Source organism: Hypanus sabinus, chromosome 12, assembly GCF_030144855.1.
Source record: "Hypanus sabinus isolate sHypSab1 chromosome 12, sHypSab1.hap1, whole genome shotgun sequence".
NCBI lineage: Eukaryota > Metazoa > Chordata > Chondrichthyes > Myliobatiformes > Dasyatidae > Hypanus > Hypanus sabinus.
The window spans coordinates 59,145,129-59,168,602 of NC_082717.1; the positions used below are offsets into that span (position 1 = coordinate 59,145,129).

The 23,474-nt window shown below is 38.6% G+C and overlaps 2 protein-coding genes across 16 annotated transcripts in view; one reads left to right on the forward strand and one right to left on the reverse strand.

The window, feature by feature from the left end:
• sanbr (SANT and BTB domain regulator of CSR) overlaps nucleotides 1-17,525 on the forward strand; it is a 79,478-nt gene extending 61,953 nt beyond the window's left edge. For 8 of the 9 annotated variants that reach the window (XM_059986024.1, XM_059986020.1, XM_059986022.1 and 5 more), the window contains 7 exons: nucleotides 2,636-2,735; nucleotides 3,343-3,419; nucleotides 5,426-5,454; nucleotides 7,850-7,923; nucleotides 8,170-8,261; nucleotides 13,767-13,861; nucleotides 14,718-17,525. In XM_059986024.1, coding sequence (XP_059842007.1) covers nucleotides 2,636-2,735; nucleotides 3,343-3,419; nucleotides 5,426-5,454; nucleotides 7,850-7,923; nucleotides 8,170-8,261; nucleotides 13,767-13,861; nucleotides 14,718-14,754 — 504 coding nt within the window. In that variant the 3' untranslated portion in view covers nucleotides 14,755-17,525. Of the gene's footprint in view, nucleotides 1-2,635; nucleotides 2,736-3,342; nucleotides 3,420-5,425; nucleotides 5,455-7,849; nucleotides 7,924-8,169; nucleotides 8,262-13,766; nucleotides 13,862-14,717 lie in introns of those variants that run through there. The other variant, XR_009515124.1, reaches the window with a different exon arrangement.
• The window catches only part of usp34 (ubiquitin specific peptidase 34), a 319,734-nt gene that overhangs the window by 8,789 nt on the left and 287,471 nt on the right, over nucleotides 1-23,474 (reverse strand). For 6 of the 7 annotated variants that reach the window (XM_059986017.1, XM_059986013.1, XM_059986016.1 and 3 more), the window contains exon 79: nucleotides 17,519-19,937. In XM_059986017.1, the coding sequence (XP_059842000.1) occupies nucleotides 19,303-19,937 (635 nt within the window). In that variant the 3' untranslated portion in view covers nucleotides 17,519-19,302. The remainder of the gene's footprint in view (nucleotides 1-17,518; nucleotides 19,938-23,474) is intronic. The other variant, XM_059986012.1, reaches the window with a different exon arrangement.

Below are 23,474 nucleotides of genomic sequence, written 5' to 3' on the forward strand. Positions count from 1 at the left end.
TTAACTGTGATCAAATGGCAGAGTAAACTAGATGGGCTGAATGCTTAATTCTGCTATCTCTTTCCTTGGGGACACAGACGTTAGGCCTCTGTCTTCCGGACACATCAACCCAGGGCTTCAACCACCGGGTCAACTCCCAGACTTCCTGACTTTAGTCTTTGACATTTGGGCTTTGATGTAGGAGTCACTGATCACAGGACCCTTAACTCCAGGCCTCGCACAGACCTCTAACCCCCTGTACTTGCTGACTTTGGGCTTACTGGCCCTCATACCTCCTGCTCATACTGACCTCCAGTCCTGGGATGACTTGCTGACCTGGTGGGTCACTAGCCCTTGTTTATAGGGCCCACCAACTTCGGTCATTGACAATTGAGATTACGCTTTCCTCTGACTCCAGTTACTGCCCTTGACCCCAACTCCCCATCCTTTATCCCTAAACTGACCGCATCTCCCCATTCTGTCCCCAAAACCTTCCCTACAAATGTCAGAAAACAGCTAAGTCTGATCTACAACCTTGATGGACATCCCAACCTGGTGTCATCTTGATCAGAAACTCATGAATAAGAACTATTACCCTCTACCTGTAAGCAACTGCAATATGGGGATGACATTGTTATTGTATCTTTATGGATAGCAGACTGGAAAATATTCAACTGAGATAATGTCCCACTGTATACCAACAATTGATTTAACTTGTTTGAATGAACAGTACAGTTCTCTCAGTGAAACTATAACTCAATTAGCCTTTTGAAAACAGACTTATTTAGTTGGAGCTGTATGGCTTATTTACTATGAAAGCAACATATTGTTATGAATCTCCTCTGTCTGAGGGGGGTCATGAGTCAGAAACACTTCTGTTTCCTAAAATGAATCTTTGTATGTGTTTGTGTGAGTGAGAGAGAGAAAAGATGCTGAGTAATACATCAAATAAATTAATGTAGCTATCTTTGGATTCCAATTCTCAAGCTCACCTTATATGCAATGTGGTCAGAGAGGAGGAACTTCTGACTTCCATTAATTGCACTGCTAATCCCAAGAATCTGATTTACAGTCCATTGCCCTTGCAGTGTATTGTGTATAAAGCCAGGCAGGGAGTTAAACACCTTCTTAAAAATCACCCGAGTCAGAAGCTTTCTTTAGGGTTTTTAATGAGAAAACTTTGTGAAACTGCAGAAGGTTATTAGATTCAATACAGAATCATTGTACACCTGAATATAGTGCTACAGGTTGAGTACTCCTTATCCAAAATGCCAAAATCCAAATTTTTTCTTTGAGTGTTGGCATAACATTGCAAATAGAAAATTCCACAAGATGCTAGGAAGGTTCCCAGACGATGCACAGGTCTTGTGAGAAGTGACCTCACATATGTAATGAACAGAAGTTAGTGAAAAATAGAAAAACACTGTATAAAGTGAAAAATGAAGATCCCTATTGTGTAGGTTGTTTGTTGCTGATTCAGACATTCTCCCAATGCTGCTGTGCTGCTTTTATTACTCCACACATTATAATTTCATTAGATTAATGGTATGTAATAATTTTTACTGTTAACTGCGTTAAGTGTAATCCACAAGGGTAAGACAAAGACTGTTTGCCAGGAGCACATAAACTCAGAGTCGGAAATGATGACAATCACAAGCTATGTCATTATATATCCCAAAATCTGGAAAAAATCCAAAATACTTACAGCCCCAAGCATGTCGGATAAGGGGTACTCTACCTGTATTATCAATTATTCTCATGATCAGCGGTAAACAAGGTAATACACATGCAACATAATATATCTATGCCATGGACTACAGTGAACTCGTGGCACAATGATAACAATAGCGATGAATGATAAACGTAATATTTCCTTCAAAGTACACCTATTAAATGTTTACCTATATTAAGAAAGCTTAGGACTCACAGATATTGCTGTTTCAAGGACAAATAAAGAGTAGATGAAGAAGGGTGCCTTTCTACCGTGTTTGCTCCAAGTTGAAATCCAAATTAAACCGTGCAAGAAATGATGTACAAAAAAAGCTTACAAACAGGAAGTGAAGTTTATACAAAAAAAACTTCATGCAAAATAAACAGCGCTTCGATAGGCAGATCACAATATTTCCTTAAGTTTGAATTTAACTACGTATTATATTTTGTTAAAATTAGTGAACATTGAACAGTTTTTCATTAACAACCTGGACTTTGTAATCATGTTTACTGTGGTTACAGCTTTAATATCTGCAGATTTTACAAATTAAATTGCATGGAGTTGCATGTTTTTATTAGACCAACTCTTCACTTTAAAGAATGGGAAGTGCCTTAACATAGTATAATTATTAATATCATTCTGTTGGTCGCTGCCAATTTTAGCATGTTTTCATCAACAATCTCAGCTGAAAAATGTGTGCAACTTCATTGACAGCCGTGATTGTTCTGTAATATTTCTTCTGTTCGTCCAGTTTATTTCAACGTAAATTAAAAATTTGTATAGTTGATATGCTTTTTTCAGTTACTGATTGGAACAAGTGTGTATTGTTCTTAAAGTCTTGTGAAGTTTGGTATATATTAAGTATTGTCTATCCTGTTAAAACTAACCTTAACTAAAGGCATTGCTGAACATCCAAAAACACTGGATTAAATTATTTCTTTTTAGAAGCAACAAGCATTGTATTCTGAAGATGAAGAGTACACCACAGGTTCAGAAGTAACTGAGGATGAAGTAGGAGATGAAGAAGAATTGACAAAAAAACAAGGTAAAGATGCATATTTTGAATGCAAGTGAACAATGTAAGCATTCACACATCGTCACAAAACTTTTTTATAAAGTAATTCTTATGTTTAGAATAATTATGATATTAAAATTAAAATTGGTGCTAGTGACTAGCTCATGGTATGACAAAAGAAAATATATTACAAAATATCAGTCTTGCTACAAGAACAATTAAATCATAACTTTTAGGTGCAAGATTTGGTAATGCACTACAGTGAGGTGTAATTCATCCTTTACAATTGTATTGATTAAGCATTCTTATTCATTTAAATAATTCATTGCAAACTATATGTATAAATATGTGAATTGCATATGTCAGCACACTCCCGTGTGATACAAGCATACCTCGCTTAAAGTAAAGATGAAGTTAGACCCGCATTCTCAGACTCCTGTGTCTTCCTTTGAATTAGTTCAATGTTTACAAAACATTGTTGCAAAACATAATAACTTATAGCCTAATAATAATGTTGCAAAACATAATAACTTATAGCCTATGCATGGGATCATGCTTTGACATTACTGGTACTTGAAGTTTTCAGTACAGACAGTATCCAAGCTCTTAAGTTTGCTTCCTCTCTCCTCCCATGCAGGTACAAGAAAGTATAAGAAAATTACCAATCGAGCAAAGAAGCCAGCAGCATCTCCTACTACACAGAAAAAAGATAAGGTAAAGATGGAAGGTAAAAATGATATGCGCAGGAAATATTCTACTGCATTTGTTTCTAATCAGACCTTATTTAAAGATTTCTATTGAACACAAGCAGCAAATGTCCCAAGTTCCTTGATGGCAGTCCAGGACAAGAAGGTATAATCATAAATTAGAGCTAGGTAATTTAGTGATGGCACTACCACCCATTAAGAAGAGTAGAAATATGCAACACTCTCTCTTTAATAATAGTTTGTGTGTGAAACTTGGAAACGGATCACTTTACTTGATTAAAATAGGGAATGGTGGCTTTGATAATCAGACCTGACATTGCGTTAGGGAGGGCGGAGTTAGACGAGCTTTGCATGAATGGTTGATGTGTCAGGGTCAGGAGCTGGTGGAGTGGGAGTCAGCTTGATCCTACATGATACGAAGTTGAGGCAGATAGGAGCATCAGGACACTATTATCATAAATATAAGGATGGGTGGGGGGGGGGGGGAAGAAGAGAAATCAGATTGTCATTGTATAAAGAGAAAAGAAATTATGGTTGGGATATGGCCAGCTGAGTGGATGTGGGAGTTGGGAATTTGAATTTTTAACAGGTGGCATTGCACAATCCCATTCAGCCTCAGGCTTGTGTATTGGGAGAGAAATTGTACAGTGTAGCCAGATTAGTGAAGGTCAGTTATCTATTTGCCTGAAAAGCATTTTTATCAAGCACTATGAAGGTAAGTCCATCTTGTTCTGGTGGTTCCTACTGATGAGCAGTCCTGGGACAGTGTCGTCCAAGTTCTCAGAAGTTGTAGACAAGTTATATTGGTTGTAGACGGGTCATATTCTGCATGGAGGTCAGTCACCAGTGTAGTGCCTCAGGGATCTGTTCTGGGACCCTCACTGTTCTAATTTTTATAAATGAAGTGGAGATATGGGTTAGTAAGTTTGCTGATAACACAAAGGTTGGAGGTGTTGTGGATAGTGTGGAGGGCTGTCAGAGGTTACAGCGGGACATTGATAGGATGCAGAACTGGGCTGAGAAGTGGCTGGTGGAATTCAACCCAGATAAGTGTGAAGTGGTTTATTTTGGTAGGTCAAATATGATGGCAGAATATAGTATTAATGGTAAGACTCTTGGCAGGGTGGAGAATCAGAAGGATCTTGGGGTCCGAGTCCATAGGACACTCAAAGCAGCTGCGCAGGTTGACTCTGTGGTTAAGAAGGCGTATGGTGTATTGGCCTTCATCAATCGTGGGATTGAGTTTAGGAGCCGAGAGGTAATGTTGCAGCTATTGGACCCTGGTCAGACCCCACCTGGAGTACTGTGCTCAGTTCTGGTCGTCTCTCTGCAGGAAGGATGTGGAAGCCATATGAAGGGTGCAGAGGAGATTTACAAGGATGTTGCCTGGATCGGGGAGCATGCCTTACGAAAATAGGTTGAGTGAACTCTGCCTTTTCTCCTGGGAGCGAAGGATGATGAGAGGCATTGATTGTGTGGATACAGGTTTTTTCCCAGGGCTGAAATGGTTGCCACAAGAGGACACAGGTTTATGGTGCTGGGGAGTAGGTACAGAAATGTCAGGGATAAGTTTTTTACTCAGAGAGTGGTGAGTGCGTGGAATGGGCTGCCAGCAACGGTAGTGGAGGCGGATATAATAGGGTCTTTTAAGAGGCTTTTGGATAGGTACATGGAGCTTAGTAAAATAGTGGGCTATAGGTTAAGCCTAGTAATTTCTAAGGTAGGGACATGTTCGGCACAACTTTGTGGGCCGAAGGGCTTGTATTGTGCTGTAGGTTTTCTATGTTTCTAAGTATTGCATAGCTGTGTCCAGAAATACAATTGCATTATCATCTGAAAAAACATGGAAACAAAGATGGATAAACATATCACTATTTGGTGTTGTGGAATGGATTTCAAGGGCTGATTGGCTCTTAACTTCATTGTTTATATTTACATTTAATAAAACCAACCCAAATGGGTCTTCCAACGAAAAGCTTTTTATTACAATAAAGTTTTATTTTGTTATTCCAGGCATCTGCTCGAGATGGGTCTCCTTTCATGTAAGTACCAAATTTGAAGTTTGTAAGAAGATTATGCTTTTGTATCATCTTAGCAAAGAAAGTAGACCATTCACCAATGGACTGACTTGACTCTTGCTACCAGAAAACAACAGCTTGTGTTGTTACAACATTTTCTGCAATAGGAAAATATCCTATTGCAGTGAATGCTGTAAGTACTGAGGCAGCCATTAAGAAAAATCAAAGGAAGATTTGTTGGGAGAAATGATCAAAAGCTTGATGAAAGATAATGTTCTACAGAGAGTCAGGAATTGGAAAAATATGTCAGGAAGAATTGAGATAATAAGCAAGGTGGATTTTATTTGGGACAGAATATGGCCAGTAGAGTTCTCCTGAAGGAAATCGTGCTGACTTTGGCCTGTTTTATTATGTGCTTCCAAGTATTACGAAATATCACCCTACATAATGGACTCCAGTGTCTTCCCAACCATTGAAGTCAGGCTAACTGGCCTATAATTTCCTTTCTTCTGCCATCTTCCCTTCTTGAAGAGTGGAGTGTTATTTGTAATATTCCAGAATCTAGTGATTCCTGAAAGATCATTATTAATGTCTCCACAATCTCTTGAGCTACCTCTTTCGGAACCCTGGGAGTAGTCACTCTGGTCCAGGTGACTAATCTAACTTCAGACCTTTCAGCCTTCTAAGCACCGTTTCCTTAGTAATAGCAACTGCACTCTGTTCTTCCCTTTGACACTCTTGAATTTGTGGCATATTGTTAGTGTTTTCCACATTGAAGACTGATGCAAAATACTTAAGTTTGTCCACCATTTCTTTGTCTCCTATCCAATCTTCATTCTTTTTTAATCTTTATATATCTGAAAAACCTTTAGTTTCCTCTTTTATATCATTGGCTTCTTTATGCTCAAATTGAATCTTTTCTCTCCTTATCACTTTTTTAGTTGCCTTCTGTTGGTTTTAAGATTCCCAATTCCCCTAAATTTCTACCCAGTTTTGCTATATTGTATGCCCCCTCTTATTTTTATGCCCTCCCTTGTCACCCATGGTTGGCTCATTCGTCCTTTAGAATACTTTATCATCTTTGGGATGCACCTTCCGAATTACTCCCAGAAACCCCTGTCATTACTGTTCTGCAATCAACCCTGCTAGTGTACCCTTCCAATCAACTTTAGCCAGCTCCTCTCTCCTGCCTCTGTAATTACTTTTACTCCACAGTAATACTGATACATTTCACTTTAGCTTCTCCCTTTCAAACTGCCGGGTGAGTTATATTATGATCTCTGCCTTCTCGGGGTTCTTCTACCTTAAGCTCCCTCATCAAATCAGTTTCATTACACAACACCCAACCTAGAATACCCTTTCCCCGAGGGACTTCACCACAAACTGTTCTAAAAAGCCATCTCATAGGCATTCTGCAAATTTCCTCTCGAGATGTAGCCCCAACTTGATTTTCCCAATCCACCTTCACATTGAAATCCCCCATGACTATCATTTCATCTGATTTTTCTACCTCCATTGTAATTTGCATTTCACAACCTGGCTACTTTTGGATACCTGTATATAACTCCCATTAGAGTCTTTTAATCCTTGCAGTTTCTTAACTCTACTCACGTGGATTCAACATCTTCTAAGGATCTGATTTCATTTTTACCAACAGAACCACCCCAACCCCTCTGCCTACCTGCTTGTCCTTTCAATACAATGTGTATCCTTGGATGTTAAGCTCCAATCTGTGATCTTTTTGCAGCCATGACTCAGTGATGTCCACAAAGTCATACTTGCCAATCTCTGTCTGTACAAAATCATCTACCTTATTCCGAATACTGTGTGCATTCAAATATAACACCTTCAGTCCTGTACTCATCACCATTTCTGATGTTGCCCCCATGTTACACTTTAGCTCATTCCACTGACTGCAATTTTGCCTGATCATCTGCCTGTCTTTACTCACGGTCTCACTACACACTGCATCTACTTGTATAGCAACTGCCCCATCTTCAGCCCCTTCACTTCGGTTCCCACCACCCTGCCAAATTAGTTTAAACCCTCCCCACTACCAGCAGCAAACCTGCCCACAAGGATATTGATCCTCCTCGGGTTCAGGTGCAACCTGTCCTTTTCCTATAGGTCATACCTTCCCCAGACGCGATCCTCATGATCCAGAGATCTGAAACTCTGCCCTAGGGTTTTGCTCTAGCATTTACCTAGACCTTAATATTGGATGAAAATACTAATAATGGAAGCAGTGGATAAGTTGAAAAGGAAGTAAAGAGCAGAGCAAGGTGTCATCAGACCAGGAGCTAAGGAATGGAGCAGCATTGAATTTAAGCATGGTTACAGGTTTTAGAGAAGATATAAAAACCCTAAATAAGGGGCTATAATATGTACATTGACGTAATTCAGTTTCTTCTTTTGTTAGGGTTGGTTTTCAGAAAAGCAAGTGGGATTGTAATCGTTCAATGAGATATAATCAGGATGCCCAAAGAGAGGAAGGTACATTAACCACTGCTTACAATGTATATCAATGTTTAACATCGTGGATGTCTTTCATGGCATCAAACAACTCAGTACATTTTAACTTCAATTTACTTTGTTGTTGCTGGTCACTATTTTCTAATACTTTTGCTGTAGTGTGAAATTTCCGTTTTCAATTTAATGGTAATTATATAATCACATTTGTAGAAATTAATACAGGAGCAGAATCAAATATTTGAAGTCAATGCAGGCTTTACCTTTTAGATCAACGAAGGATGGTTGAAATAATTGGACATCTGACAAAGGTTAGGTATGGAGAAAAAATTGATCGCACCAAGACAAAAGAAGGAAAAGAGGTAAGTTGTTCGAAAAAAATAACATGAAAATAGGTGATTGATCCTATCTATTAATCAGTTTGGAAAATTAGATGCATAAAAATCTCCTGAGCATTGTTTTATGGTTGTGTTCATGGAGTCATCAGTAATAGGAAAGTTTATCACAAACACGAGAGACGAAGGATCATCTAGGGATCAGACGTGGAGAGAGTGAGCAGTTTCAAGTTCCTGGTGTCAAGATCTCTGATGATCTAACCTGGTCCCAACATATCAATGCAGTTTATAAGGAAGACAGGACAGCAGCTATACTTCATTAGGAGTTTGAAGAGATTGGGTATGTCAACAAATACACTCAAAAACTTCTATAGATGTACCGTGGACAGGCTGCATCACTATCTGATATTGGCGGGGGGGGGTGCTACTGCACAGAACTGAAAAAAGCTTCAGAGGGTTGTAAATTTAGTTGGCTCCATCTTGGGTACTAGCCTACAAAGTACCCAGGACATCTTCAGGGAGCGGTGTCTCAGAAAGGCAGCGTCCATTATTAAGGACCTCCAGCACCCAGGGCATGCCCTTTTCTCACAGTTACCATCAGGTAGGAGGTACAGAAACCTGAAGGCACACACTCAACGATTCAGAAACAGCTTCTTCCCCTGTCATCTGATTCCTAAATAGATATTGAACCCTTGGACACTACCTCTGAGAATCTGCAGATGCTGGAAATCCAAGCAACAAGCTGTTGATAGGTTTATTTTGGGTCACGGTGGGGGAAGCAAAGATCTAAATTTTTGCTACTTCTTGTTTAGATCACATTTTTAAGTGGGAGGTGCTTGCTTGTAAATACTTCCAACAGGGTTTGAACTGGATCGATGGTAATTGAGTGCATGAGTTTGGGTAAAACAAATCCAACTGAGATGAGCTTTAAACAATTGTTTCCATTCTTTGAAATTTAAGAGAAGCAAGTTGACCTTATCCATTTAAGAAAAGGAAAAATTATTTGTCTTTCTAAAGGAATTTGTCTTTCCAGAACAGTAATAAAAAGTTATTTATGCTTTATAAATAATGTATAGTTAAGAAAAACAGGTCTGCTCTGTCTAGTGGAATGCACATCCAATGGCGTGTGGAAAGTTGTGAACACTTCCTGCATGTGTGGTTGTCTTGGTCACTGGACATTTCCAGCTGTAGCGGCAGTTGGATTTGCTGTAGCACAAAGCCAGGGATTTTCTGGATAATACAAATAGGGAGTCGTATCAAAACTTAAATATGTGCAGACAGCTGGCATAACCTTAAAGCAGTTATATACAGGCCTCCCAACAGTAGTTGGGATGTAGACCACAGATTACAATGGGAAATAGAAAAGCTGTGTCAAAAGGGCAATGTTATGACAGTCATGAGAGATTTAACACGTATATCGATAATGGCTTTTTAGAGCAGTTTGTCATCGAGTCTCCTCGGGGATCAGTTATACTAGATTGGGTATTATGTAGTAAACCAGAGACGATTAGGGAGCTTAAGGTAAAAGAACCCTTAGGAGTTGGTGATCACAATATGACTGAGTTCAACTAGAAATTTGATAGGGAGAAAGTAAAGTCTGACATAGCAATATTTCACTGGAGTAAAGGAAATTACAGTGGTATGAAAAAAGAGTTGGCCAGAGTAAATTGGAAGATGCTGGCAAGGATGACAGCAGAGCAGCAATGGTGTGAGTGTCTGGGGAAAAATGAGGGAGGTGCAGGATAGATGTATTCCAGCAATGAAGAAATACTCAAATGGCAAAAGAGTTTAACTGTGGCTGACAAGGGAAGTCAAAGCTAATACAAAAGAAAAAGAGAAGGCATACAACAAAGCAAAAATTAGCGGGAAAATAGAGGATCGGGAAGCTTTTAAAAACGTACAGAGAGCAATCAGAAGAATCATTTGGAGGGAAAAGGTGAAACATGAAAGGAAGTTAGCAAACAATATCCAAGTGGATAGACCATTAGTGGATATAGGATCACCAGAAAATAAGGCCAGAGAAATAATAATGGGGGACAAGCAGATGGAGATGAACTAAATGAGTATTTTGCATCAGTCTTCACTGAAAGAGTTAGTGGTAGAGATTGTGGAGGCATAAGTAATCATCCTTCAAAAATCATTGGACTCTGGCATGGTGCCAGAGGACTGAAAAATTGCAAATGTCACTCCACTCTTTAAGAAAGGAGGAAAGCCGCAGAAAGGAAGTGATAGACCAGTTAGCCTGACTTCAGTGGTTGGGAAGACGTTGGAGTCGATTGTTAAGGATGAGATGATGGAGTACTTGGTGTCACAGGACAAGATAGTATAAAGTCAGCATGGTTTCCTTAAGGAAAAATCTTGCCTGATGAACCTGTTGGAATTCTTTGAGATTACAAGTAGGATAGATAAAGGGGATGTAGTGGATATTTTATATTTGGACTTTCAGAAGCCCTTTGACAAGGTGCCCCACATGAGACTGCTTATCAAATTAAGAGCCCATGGTATTACGGGAAAGTTACTTGCGTGGTTAGAACACTGGCTGACTGGTAGGAGGCAGTGAGTGGGAATAAAAGGATCCTTTTCTGGATGGCTATCAGAGACTAATGGTGTTCTGCAGGGGTCTTTGTTGCGACTGCCTCTTTTTATGTTGTATATCAATGACTTAGATGATAAAATAGATAGCTTTGTTGCCAAGTTTGCAGATGCAAAGATTGGCTGAGGGCAGGCAGTGTTGAGGAAATAGGTAGGCTGCAAAAGGACAGATTAGGAGAATGGGCAAGAAAGTGGTAAATGAAATACAATGTTGGAAACTGCATAGTCATGCACTTTGGAAGTAGAAATAAATGTGCAGACTATTTTCTAAATGGAGGAAATCCAAAACTCTGAGATGTATGGGACTTGGGAGTCCTTGTGCAGAACACCTTAAAGGCTAACTTGCAGGTTGAGTCTGTGGTGAGGAAGGTAAATGCAGTGTTAGCATTCATTTCATGAGATCTAGAATACAAGTGAAGGGATGTGGTGCTGAGGCCTCACCTTGAGTAGAATGAACAGTTTTGGGCTTCTCATCTAAGAAAAGGTGTGCTGGTATTGGTTCAGAGGAGGTCCACAAGGATGATTCCAAAATGAGAGGGTTATCATACGAGGAACATTTGATGGCTCTGGGGCTGTACTCACTGGAATTTAGAAGGATGTGGGTGGGGGATCTCATTGAAACCTTTCAAATGTTGAAAGGCCTGGACAGAGCAGATGTGGAAAGAGTATTTCCCTTGGTGGGGGAAGCCTAGGACAAGAGGGAACAGCCTCGGGATAAAGGGGTGTCCATTTTAAACAGATGAGGAGAAATTTCTTTAGCCAGAGGGTGGTGAATTTGTGGATTTTTTTAAACCACAGGCAGCTATGTAGGCCTTAAATAAAACCAGAAATTGATAGGTTCTTGATTGGACATGCCACCAAAGGTTACAGGGCGTGGAGCTGAGGAGGGGGGAAAAAAAGCATCAGCCATGATTGAATAGCGGAGTTGACTTGATGGGCCAGTGGCCTAATTCTGCTCCTATATCTTATGGTCTAAGAGTACAGGAGCCTGGTTCTGGGTGGCTCAGGAGGGATGAGCACAAAGTCATAATCGTGGATTTAATAGACAACTATTTCTATGATCATAGATGTATTTCCTTACAACCTAGGAGATCATTTGCTGGTTCACACCAGTGTTATTTCCCCACTACTTTTCCTTGTTGACTATATACAGAAAGCATTGGACATCAGAATTGAACCTGGAGCTCTGGCGTCATGAGGAAATGGTTATACAACCCTGACACTGTGTTGTATCAAGATGCCAGGATGATGTGTTATCTCCCTGGCATCATGATTGAAGATGTCCACTCAATAGCTGAAAGGATAAGGAAATGAGGCTGTGGTCCACACAGGCACCACTGTCTTTGGTAAAAAGAGATGAAATCCTGCAACAGAATTTGGAGAACAAATTAAAAAGCAGGGCCTCTAAAAGGTACTAATCTCTAGAATATTACCAGTGCCAAATGCTAGTAAAGGTATAAATGGCAGGATAATTAAAGACACAGAAGCTGTAGGTGTTGTAATATAGGGCAAAATCTAAGCAGCTGGAGAAACTCAGTGGATCAGAAGGCATCTGTGGAGGAAAAGGAATAGTCAAAGTTTCAGATAATTAAAATGTAGCTGCAGACGTGGCCTTTGGTCTCTAACTGGGCCTGTGACTCGTAGTGTTCCACAGGAATCGGTGCTGGGTCAATTGTTGTTTGTCATCTACATCAATGATCTGTATGCTAATATGGTAAACTGGATCTGCAAATAAGTCAATGATACCAAGATTGGAGGTGTAGTGGACAGAAAGGAAAGCTGTCAAAACTTGCAGCAGGACCAGCTGGAAAAATGGGTTGAAAAATGACAGATGGAATTTATTGCAGAGAAGTATGAGGTGTTGCACTTTGGGAGGCCAAACTAGCAAAGGACTTACATAGTTGACATTAAGGTACTGAGGAGCATGGTAGGACAGAGGAATCTGGGAATGCAGATTGATAATTCCTTGAAAGTGATGTCACGGTAGATAGGGTTGTAAAGAGAGCTTTTGACACATCGGCCTTCATAAGTCAAAGTATTGAGTACAGAAGTTGGGATATTATGTTAAACTGTATTAAGATATTGGTGAGGCTGAACTTGGAGCACAATATACAGTTCTGACCACCAACCCACAGAAAGATATCAATACGATTTTATTAAACAGTACAAAGAAAATGTACAAGGATATTGCTGGAACTTCAGGACCCGAGTTATGGGGAAAGATTAAATAGGTTTAGACTTTATTCCCTGGAGCATAGGAGAATGAGAAAAGATTTGAATGAGATATACAAAATTATGAGAGTTATAGATAGTGGAAAAAGCCTGCTTGCATTTACCCCAAGGTTGGGTGAGAATAGAACTAGAGGTCATAGATTAAGAGAAACATGAGGGAGAACTTCTTTACTCAGAGGGTGGTGAATGTGGAATGAGCTGCCAGTATATATAGTGGATGCAATGTCAATTTCAACATTTAAGAGAAATTTGGTTAGGTACATGCATGAGGGGGATAGGTGGAGGCTGTGGTCCGGGTGCAGGTCAAAGGGATTAGGCAGATTACAGTGTTGTCATGTTCTGTGACTAGGATTGGATGGCTATGAAATGTATTTAAGAGTGTGAGACCAGGAAATGTATGATATAAGCAATCCTGGACTAGCTACTAGGGCCAAGCAGCTCACTAGGGTATGAACTTGAGATTTTTAAAATGTGACATTAGGTGGGCATTGTGCCGGAGGATTAGAACTAGGGTGTATAAGCACAAAGTAATTAAAGCCCATTAAAGAATTAAAAAGAAACAACCTAGAGGATAGTAGACTGAGGAACTAGTAGACATGTATGTTGATGAGTGAGGATCAATGAAGCACAGTATTGACATTGAACTGTTGTATCAAATGCAATACTATGATAAAGCCAGTAATTTTAAATATGCTACAACTTTTGCAGTTTGCTGGTGGCATTTATTCCCGACTGGAATCTCAGTTTAAAGTCTGTCAACCAGCAACACCACGTCAGAATAATTCATCACAAAACATAATAAGGTAAACTGGATTTCTGGCTTTGTGATTTAAATGAACATAGATATAAAGCAGTTCTTGTCTAAAGGCTTTTTACAATACCTAGCTAATGGAAATATAGATTACATGTAATCTACATTGATAAGAAATTTTTGCATTCCGTTTGAATTTTAGGGTGTACATAAATTCTCTTTTGTGTCACTTGTACCGTATCACAGTTTTTATATAGAAAGGTCTGTGGTAACCAAGTGGGTATTTAATCGGGAGTTGTAGCAATGGCAAATATTTTTCATGTAAAGGACCTACTAAGGGCATAAAATATAGGACAGCCTAATGACGTTGTGGCACCACATGTCAGTGAATGATTGAGAACTGATTCAGCTACACAAATAATGCTTTTCTCAGACTACACTAATAACATTACGTAGATTTTACAGGTTAGAAACAGGTTGAGTTCAACAGATGTGATATAAAAAACAGCTAATAGTGTTGCAGCTTCGAGGCTGAATTAAGTATGTGTGCAGGTTGCCATAGTTTAGTTGGAAGACCCAAAGATAGAACACATTCCTCTACACTTCTGCCATTGCCAGCAGTGTCAGAAAACATTGGTTATTGTTCCTTTTCAATCATCATTACTTTCTCCAGCCATAGTGCACCTTGTTTGTTAGAGGTGCAAGTTGGCTGTTGATAACAGTTCAACAAAATGGCACTAAGTACTACCTCCATTAACTCTTGTCTGTGGGATGTAATCACTTCACAGCTTTGTTAGCTCCAATTGCATAAGGCAATCATTTTAATTAGCAGATAGCATGAAATATGCATCTTAAGTGTCATATTTGCTTAACAAAAGATTGAATATGTTTTACTTTCTCACCTTTAGGTCGAAGGCCCGCTTATCTCAATTGCGCCCCACATAATGGATCCCAGAATCAACAGGAATGAACTCTTGATAAATGCCAACCTCCACAGCAATTTAAATATGCATGTTTATTAACATTAAACATCTAATTAAGTACAGTGCACGAGTAGTTTTCATAACTTTTCTGTAGATTATCCAGATTATAACATGGATATTTAAACAATTTATGCCATTTAAATAATTAACTCTTCTGCACTTGACAATATTCAAATTTAATTCAAATAGCCAAACTGCACTTATTGTACATGGGGAAGTGTTTTCCACTAAACTTTTTAGTGTAGTTTTTCTGGTTTTCTAAAAATAACAGCAAGTTCATAATTGTGAACTATAGTTAATTCTTCAAGTATGCAGATTTGATTACTTGGCATAAAATGGTTCAACTTAAACTTTAAATTGCTGGGCAATTCAGGAAAAAAAAATATTAAAATCTGGTTTGCTGCCATCTTGCAGCACTTTAAGGAAGGAATGGGCTGTATATTTATAGATGAAAATTTCCTACCTCTTAGCTTCATATTTGATTTGAATTTGATTGCCAGGTGGAAATTCCTTGAATTACATTTTCTACTAATTTATGAAAAGTGATAATTTTAAAAGCCATTTCTAGCATTCTGCACTAATTACATTAGTTAATACAATATAAAAAGTTGTACCAAAAATAAGCTCGCTAACTAAAACAATCATTTTTATCCTTAATTTTCACTTTTACTATGTAACATAAGCAATCCTATACTATTCATTTGAACAACTATAAACATGGAATTTTGCTGATGGCCCAAAAAAAGCTTATGGATAATTACACAAATTGAACAGTAACAGTAATCTGAATATCTGATGGTTCATCTCACACATAATTCATCTACAAACAGCTATTGTAAAAGTCTTGTACATTTATAGTCATTGCAGCCCATGCAGAATGTGCATTTTCAGGTATGTTTTCAGGAAATCAACAACCAATAATAATAACTGACTGAATAGCCAGTAGATTAAAAGCAATTGGAATAGTAATTATATTCACCCTATGCATCTAAAATTAAGTTGTTGCCTGTTCAGTAACTCATTTAGATATCACTTTTGATACTTTGTACATTATTTTAGAAATACCTAAGTGAACCTTGTGAAAGATATTTATCGAACAGTGGCATACAAGACCATTATTATAGAATTGATTATAAACACATGAATAGCTCCAAAGTTTGCAATGATATTAAAGCTTATTTTGAATGACATTTGTCATGTAATCAATTTTTAAAACCAAATCCTGCAGACATATAATCAAATTACCCAATGGTGGAAAATACAGAAGTCGTTTGCTTCTGAAACTAGTTATTGTAACTTATCCAGCACCATACAGCACTTACTATTCTAGCAGGTTATTGTCTTTCATCTCTGAAAATACCAGTGTAACTGTTGGTAATAAACTGGTTTCTGTTCTTTGATTTCAGAAGATGGTAAAGCACATTACATCATGACATACCTCCCACTTCAAGCAAGAAGCTGATGCATAAAACTAAACGTACTCTGAATTTCCAGTAGTACAAGTCATAATCAAAATCATGCATTATATACACACAGCTAATTGAGAAGCAGGAGAGGGGTTCTGCTGCCTGACTCCATGGTGTACAGGCATGTATTACATACAATGGTCGGGAGTAAGCCTGTATTTACATGAGTGGCTGTATAGTGGCAGATTCCTACGGAACTGCCAGCCATAGTCAAGATGACCTAGTTCAGTACATCTCCCAAAATTGTGTACTAAACTGGTAAATTACCTTCACCATCATTTAAATACAGTATGTTTAATGTCTCTCTCCCTGAAACAGAATGACCAGACACCAAACTTTTACTGTAGACACTGTATCTCATGCTTCAAACTCTTTAATCATCTCCAGTACTTACAAACAGACTTAAAGTGAACATGCTGGATATGCTGAACAAGCCAAGTAGCAACGACAGAGAGAAGTAATATAAGAACTGAAAAAAAATCAGAAAGCAATGTTTAGCTACTCCTTGACTGGAAACCCAGGCATGGGATCGCAAGGCAATACCACGCCTCAAATCCTTTCAGACCCAAAGCACAGAAATAAGTGTCATTATATGCCACCATAAAGGTAGATGCTACTTTCAGAGCAGAGAAATTGCCCTAATCGTTCATTTGTAGAGTCAGTTATCACCAATTCAATGCATTTTAGTGTCTATTCAAATTCAGAGGTGCATAGTACATCCTTCTTAACCAGGTAGCCCCTGCTCTTGTCAGCAGTAGATGAATAAATGTAGAGCACGTGCAAGAAGAGGAAGCAGTAACATCTAGGTAAGCAACAAGAAACTTGATTTCAAATATGAAGAAGCCTGTAAACGTACTATCATTCCACCTCAGTAGCACAGTACACAGCACACCTTCAACATTTTAACCATATTTATACATTCATGCATTCCACACATAGGCTATTTATCAGAGTGCATTTTGAGATTGTATTCAGCATGTTTTAAGCATTAGTCCAGAGTGGCTGAAGCATGACTGGTGTAAAACTGCTGACTTGCACGATTATCTCAGTTCGTTTTTAACTAAAAACTATTTCACAGCATGTTCTGAGTAGCAGGATATGGAATGGGTGGGAGTATAAATATCATTCGGAGTAAATACAGTTTATCTGCACTGTATATTAGAACTGCCTCATGTTAAGAGGTGAGAATAATATTAAGATCACATGCAGGAAATGAATATAATGAAAAGATACACTATTTTTACATAAAAGGCTACAAACCTTTACAGTTGCAATATCAGTTCAGAATATGTGGTCTTATTGCACTCCTGTCCCTTGCTTCCATTTCAGACCACTTTACTACATGGAAAGCATCCTTTTGTTAACAGGACCCCTCGAAGTTTTCACTCAATGCTTCCAGATTATCTGGAATTAGAACAAACAAACATAGTAGCGTGGTAGTTAGCGCAGTGCTTTACAGTAGAGGCAGCCCATGTTTAATTCCTGCTGCCTGTAAATTCATTTGCTCTCCCTGTGACCACATAGGTTTCCTTCGGGTGCTCTGGTTTCCTCCCACAGTCCAAAGATGTACTGGTCGGTAGGTTCATTGGTCATTGTAAATTGTCATGTGATGAGGTTAGGATTAAATCAGGTTACTGTTGAGTAGAATGACTCAAAGGGGCAGAAAGGCCTATTCTGCGCTCAAGCTCAATAAATAAATAAAATTAAAAACTTTTATTGTGTATTCCATATAAATCCCTTTGCCAAACTTTACAATTCTGAAATATCACATTGTTCAATGCTCTTATTTTGTTATCCATTTGTGTATATTTCCACATTAATTTCATTGACTGGACTATCTCTATTTAACAATTATGGCAATGCAACTCCCCATTAGCACAACATATAAAAATAATATTGAAATTATTAATAATAATAATAAAAAACTCAGGATATTGATAAGACTCACCTTTTCACTGTGCATCATACATCTATGTGTTCAATACAGCAAATAATCCTCAACATTAAAGATGGTTAGACCATGAGCACTTGAAGTATCTAGTTGAATTGAAATATAGCTGCTGGTATGACTTACAATGATATCACTGAGTATCAGAGTAATCTAAAGGAAATTCTAATAAAAGCTTATGGGTTTTGATACAGCAGTGATTTTTATAAATAGTTATGAATACCTCAATAGTTAGAAATGAATTAAATCCACTTTGTTTGAAAACACTACTGTAAAATTACTGATCTTTCCATTCATTACAATCAACAAAGAGAATGAACTAGTGTAATTTTCATTTTAATTTTGTAATAGTTTAAATATTAATCCATTATTGTCTTCATTTTATTCATAACATTTGGCAATTTGTGTGCATCAAAAAAACATGGAGAACAATATAAAGTTCCAATTTTTATTTTGTGTGCTTTATTTCCACCATGGGAAACCTGTCAGATAAAGCACGTTATTTATGCCAGTTCATGTCTACAGAGGATTCTTAACAGAATCAAATTAATCGTGGTTGGTTTAGTATACAAGTAAACAACTTAATTTGGATAATAGAACCACGGAGATTTGAGGCAACTTGGCCTCCTTTAATAGAGTACAAAAACCGGCAACAAAAGACACAATATTATACACAGTAAAAATGCAATATTTTAAATTACATCATACAATGTGAGAAGAACAAAAATCTCCGTAACCCTTCACACCTAGATACACCCCAAATCTGGATGAAAAGCCACAACAAATTACTTATATGTAAAAGCTGACCATTAATATGATTTCCCTTGAGAAATATGCTGTAAATGCCTTTGCATTAAGTTATCTAGAAATTTGTGTTTAGTTTTCCACTTATCACATCTTCAAGCGCATAACCGCAACACACTGGATTTCTCTCATGGCTGAGATGCTTCTTCATACAAATAGCTAACAGGCATTCAAGCAGGAAAAATGTCACTTGACAGTGAAGCACAAAGCATCAGATTCAACAGGCAGAACAGAATTAAACTAAACTCAAACTGTATTTAAAAGGACAAAACTAGTCATGCTAGTAGTCTCATCAAGAAGTGGGTTGGTTCCCTCTGCTCAATATTCGTGTGACTGCACTAATAGTAGATTCAATGGTCCTGCACAAATTATCTAAAAGGTCCTGCTGTTGCATGTTAAAAAGTCCTCTGGAATGGGTACAGCTGTTGGATAAACCTGTTTCTGGGTCAAATGACGCCAGATTTTGAGCCTCACAGTTCCTAAGGTCAGTCAGATCAGATAAAACTGTAGCAGCAGGTGGTGGTGTAGGGGGAGAGTCAGAATCATCTTCATTCACACTAGTTTCCTTTTCTGAACTTAGTAGTTCCTTCACCACTTTACAATTGTCTGCTGCATCCTCTCCCTGCAATTGTTCTACAGTGTCCTGGGGCCTATTGCTGATTAATGTCTCATGTGCACTCAAGGAAGAAACTTCCAACTTATCTTCTTTAATAGAAATAGGATCAGGGGTTGGTGGGTCTTGCTCGGTGCCTGGATCAATGACTGTTGAGTCTCTAGTTTCAGTGTCTGAGGTACTGCCCGGAGTTAATGCATCCCTAGGTTCTGTCCGAGTGTCGCTGGGCGTGCTATGTCCTGTGCTGTTGTCCATCAGATGTTCTTCATCACTGCTTACACGTCTCCTTTTAACAGGAGTGGCTCCTTCATCATCTATTAAAAAAAAAGGGGAAAACATTTAAACCTCATGTATTTCATAACCAAATATTGGGAAAGAGTGATAAAATACTAATATTCCGAAGAATAAAATGCATTTAGTCATATAAATTTTTGATCAACAGGCTTTAGAATTCAATAAAAGGAGAGCAGAGATCAACCATATATGTGCTATCTGGAAGGCGACAGAGACCAAATAAATGAGTGGGTTGATAGTGTGAAGTCATGGCATGATCTATTGCTGTTTTAACACACACTGATAGAAATGGTGGAAGATTGAATTCAGAGATTAAAACAATCACTAGAAACATTTACAAAATGCTGGTGGAACACAGCAGGCCAGGCAGCATCTATAGGGAGAAGCGCTGTCAATGTTTTGGGCTGACCCTTCGTCAGGCCTGAAACGTCGACAGTGCTTCTCCCTATAGATGCTGCCTGGCCTGCTGTGTTCCACTAGCATTTTGTGTGTGTTGCTTGAATTTCCAGCATTTGCCCCTCCACTCGAGGAAGAGGCAAAGGATCTCAAGTTGCCCTGGTGGAGTGAATGGAAGAGTAGATGAACTAGATGGCCATGGTGAAACTGTAGAGAACAATTAAGTGGAAACTCTAAAGGAAAAGTGGTACTAAGATATAGATGGGGTATTCTGAGCAGGTGGAAAAAAATCTAGATTCAAGGTAGGATGAAATATCTACCGTCAGACAAAAACAAACTGTAAGATTATAAATTTGAAGGTTTACTTGTTTCTGTTCAAATGCCATTCATCTGAAGTTTTAACTCTTTATTTTAGTACAGGGCCTTCTTAACCTGCTGAGATTTTTTCAGCATTGTCTATATAAGGAGGAAGGTACAGTTGGCCCTCCATATACATGGGGGATTGGTTCCGAGACCCCTCACAGATACCAAAATTCGTGGATGCTCAAGTCCCTTATGCAACCTGTCTCAATCCGGTGGACCTTAGGACCCAGCGGAACTCCAGACCTTATTTAACCTGTCTCAGTGCAGTGGACATTAAGACCTGGCGCCAGAGCTCTGAATGCTCAGTGTTTCTGTTCACGAAAATAATTACGATCACGACTGAAAATAAAGTGGAAATAATAAAGCAATCAGAAAGAGGTGAAACGCCATCGGTCATTGGAAAAGAGTGAGGCTACATCAGTCAACGATCGGAACAATTTTAAAGGATAAAGTGAGAAAGGCTCTGCCCTGATGAAAGCTACAATTATTACTAAGCAAAGCAGTGGTTTAATTATTGGGTTTTGGGGTTTCGGGTTTTTGATCCTCATATCAACCCGACACGGTGGAGAGCGCGCTGGGGAGCGGTCTGTCCCGAGTCCCAAGAACTTCCATTTCCAAGCCCAGTGCTGAAACAAACATTCTTAAGTGTTTTATATGTATAGAAAGGTAAAATATATACTATACACTAAGACAAATGTTTGACTAGCTGACGCTAAATAATACCGGATGTACCTGTATCGACTTAGTTAGAGAACTTCCGATTCTTTTCGATCCCGATGCATGATAATCCACGCACATCCTCCCGTATACTTTAAATCATTTCTAGATTACTTATAATATCTAATACAATGTAAATGCTATGTAAAATGGTTGTTATACTGCATTGTTTAGGGAATAATGACAAGAAAAAAAGAGTCAGTACATGCTCGAACAACAAGTGTTGGAAGAGCACTTCCGGGTTTCCGCAATCCGTGGTTGGATGAATTCGTGCATGCGGAATCCGCAGATAAGGAGGGCCGACTGTTTTTAGAAGGAATATCTCCAGATAAGATGGAGTGAGAAATTCTGCACCACAACTGCAGTGTAAAATGCTCAAGCAGCACCTGTTTTACCACTGAGGCCCTTCTTCCAAAACACTGATGATAGAACTGGCATTACCTCTTGTTCTGATCCTAAACTAGAACATTCCACCAACCCTAGCACACACTGTACTTCTGAATCTTTTTCTTTCTTTGATTCTCTATTTGTATTTCAGAACACGAGCCAGTAACCAATATCCACGGTAAGTCCTCTGCCCCTCCAGGCTGACTTCGATTAGAACTTTTTCCATAAATCTACCTAACGGACCCTATTCCATTCTCTTTGGCAGTAGGCCCCAGATATAGCCCACTCTATTTCCAGCACCTACTTCTTCTCTTATCACTTTTAGAGTGACGACAGGATTCTCCTTGTTCTCACTTTGCAAGCCCACTAGCCTTCATATTTTGAAAACTATAAAGATTTATGGAGATTAGCTTATTTGTCACATGTACATCAGAACAACAAAAAATACAGTGAAATGTGCTGTTTGCATCAATGACCAAGAGTCTGAGGATCTGCTGAGGGCTAGACCACAAGGTGTTGCCATGCATTGAGCACCAGCATAGCATGACCACAAGTTACTAACTTTGGAATGTGGGAGAAAACCAGTGCACCCGGATGGAACCCATGCAGTCACAGAGAGAATGTATAACCTTCTTACAGATAGAGGTAGGATTGAACGTCGATCACTGGCACTGTAGCCACTATGCTACGTGCTGTCCTCTTCACAATTTCAGGCAATCCAAAGTAATGTCACCAACAAGCACATTTTCTCTTCTCTTTCCTTATCAGTACTTCAGGGGACATTTCCCTCTAAAGCACCATGGTTTACTCACTCATTTCTAACAAAATCACTGTCCTTCCTGTGGCACCTCACTATGCAGCCATATAGCCACTTCCTCTTCACTGCTCAGGGCCCAAACAATTTAAAGTGAAGCAGTGATCTATTTGTTTTCAATGTAGTTCTCTGCAACTGTTGCTTATGAGGAAGACCAAACCTAGAATGAGTTATATATTTGCAGAACACCTCTGTTCAGTACATGTGACCTTGAGCTTCGAATAGACTGTCTTCTTATTCTTCCCTGACCTCCTATACTATTTCAATGAAGTATAATGTAAGCTTAAGGAAAAATATGTTAACTTTTGCCTCAGCAGACTTTATAAATCACTGACATAATGATTTCAGATAGGCAGCATCTTATTTCTGATTTTCAACATCCTTAGTACTTGACCGTTTCTAACAATGATTATGTTTCCATTACATATTCTCCACTATGACCTTCTATATATTCTTTTAAACCAATCTTTATCACCTTGCACCATTACTCTTTCACCTGAAGTAATGTCAATAACCATTTAAAATAAGATTACAAAATGATGCAACTACTGTGATTTGTGTATTATTTTACTTCTTGATGCCAAGGCAGGAGTCTATATTTCTAGAATGATTATTCCAACAGTTCGAAAACCTCTAAGCATATAAAAATATTTTAATGGCATGACATAATGCTATTTCAACATACACTGATAGAAATGGTGAAAGACTGAAACAAAGAAATGCTAGAAACACTTAGCAGGCCTGGCAATATCTATGGAAAAGAAATAGAGTTAAAGCTGCAGATCAAAGATAATTGGTCTGAATGAGGAAAGAGGGAACACAAGTCAGTTTTAATTTGCAAAGAAGATGAGGGAAAGTATGGCGAACACTAAGTGAAAAT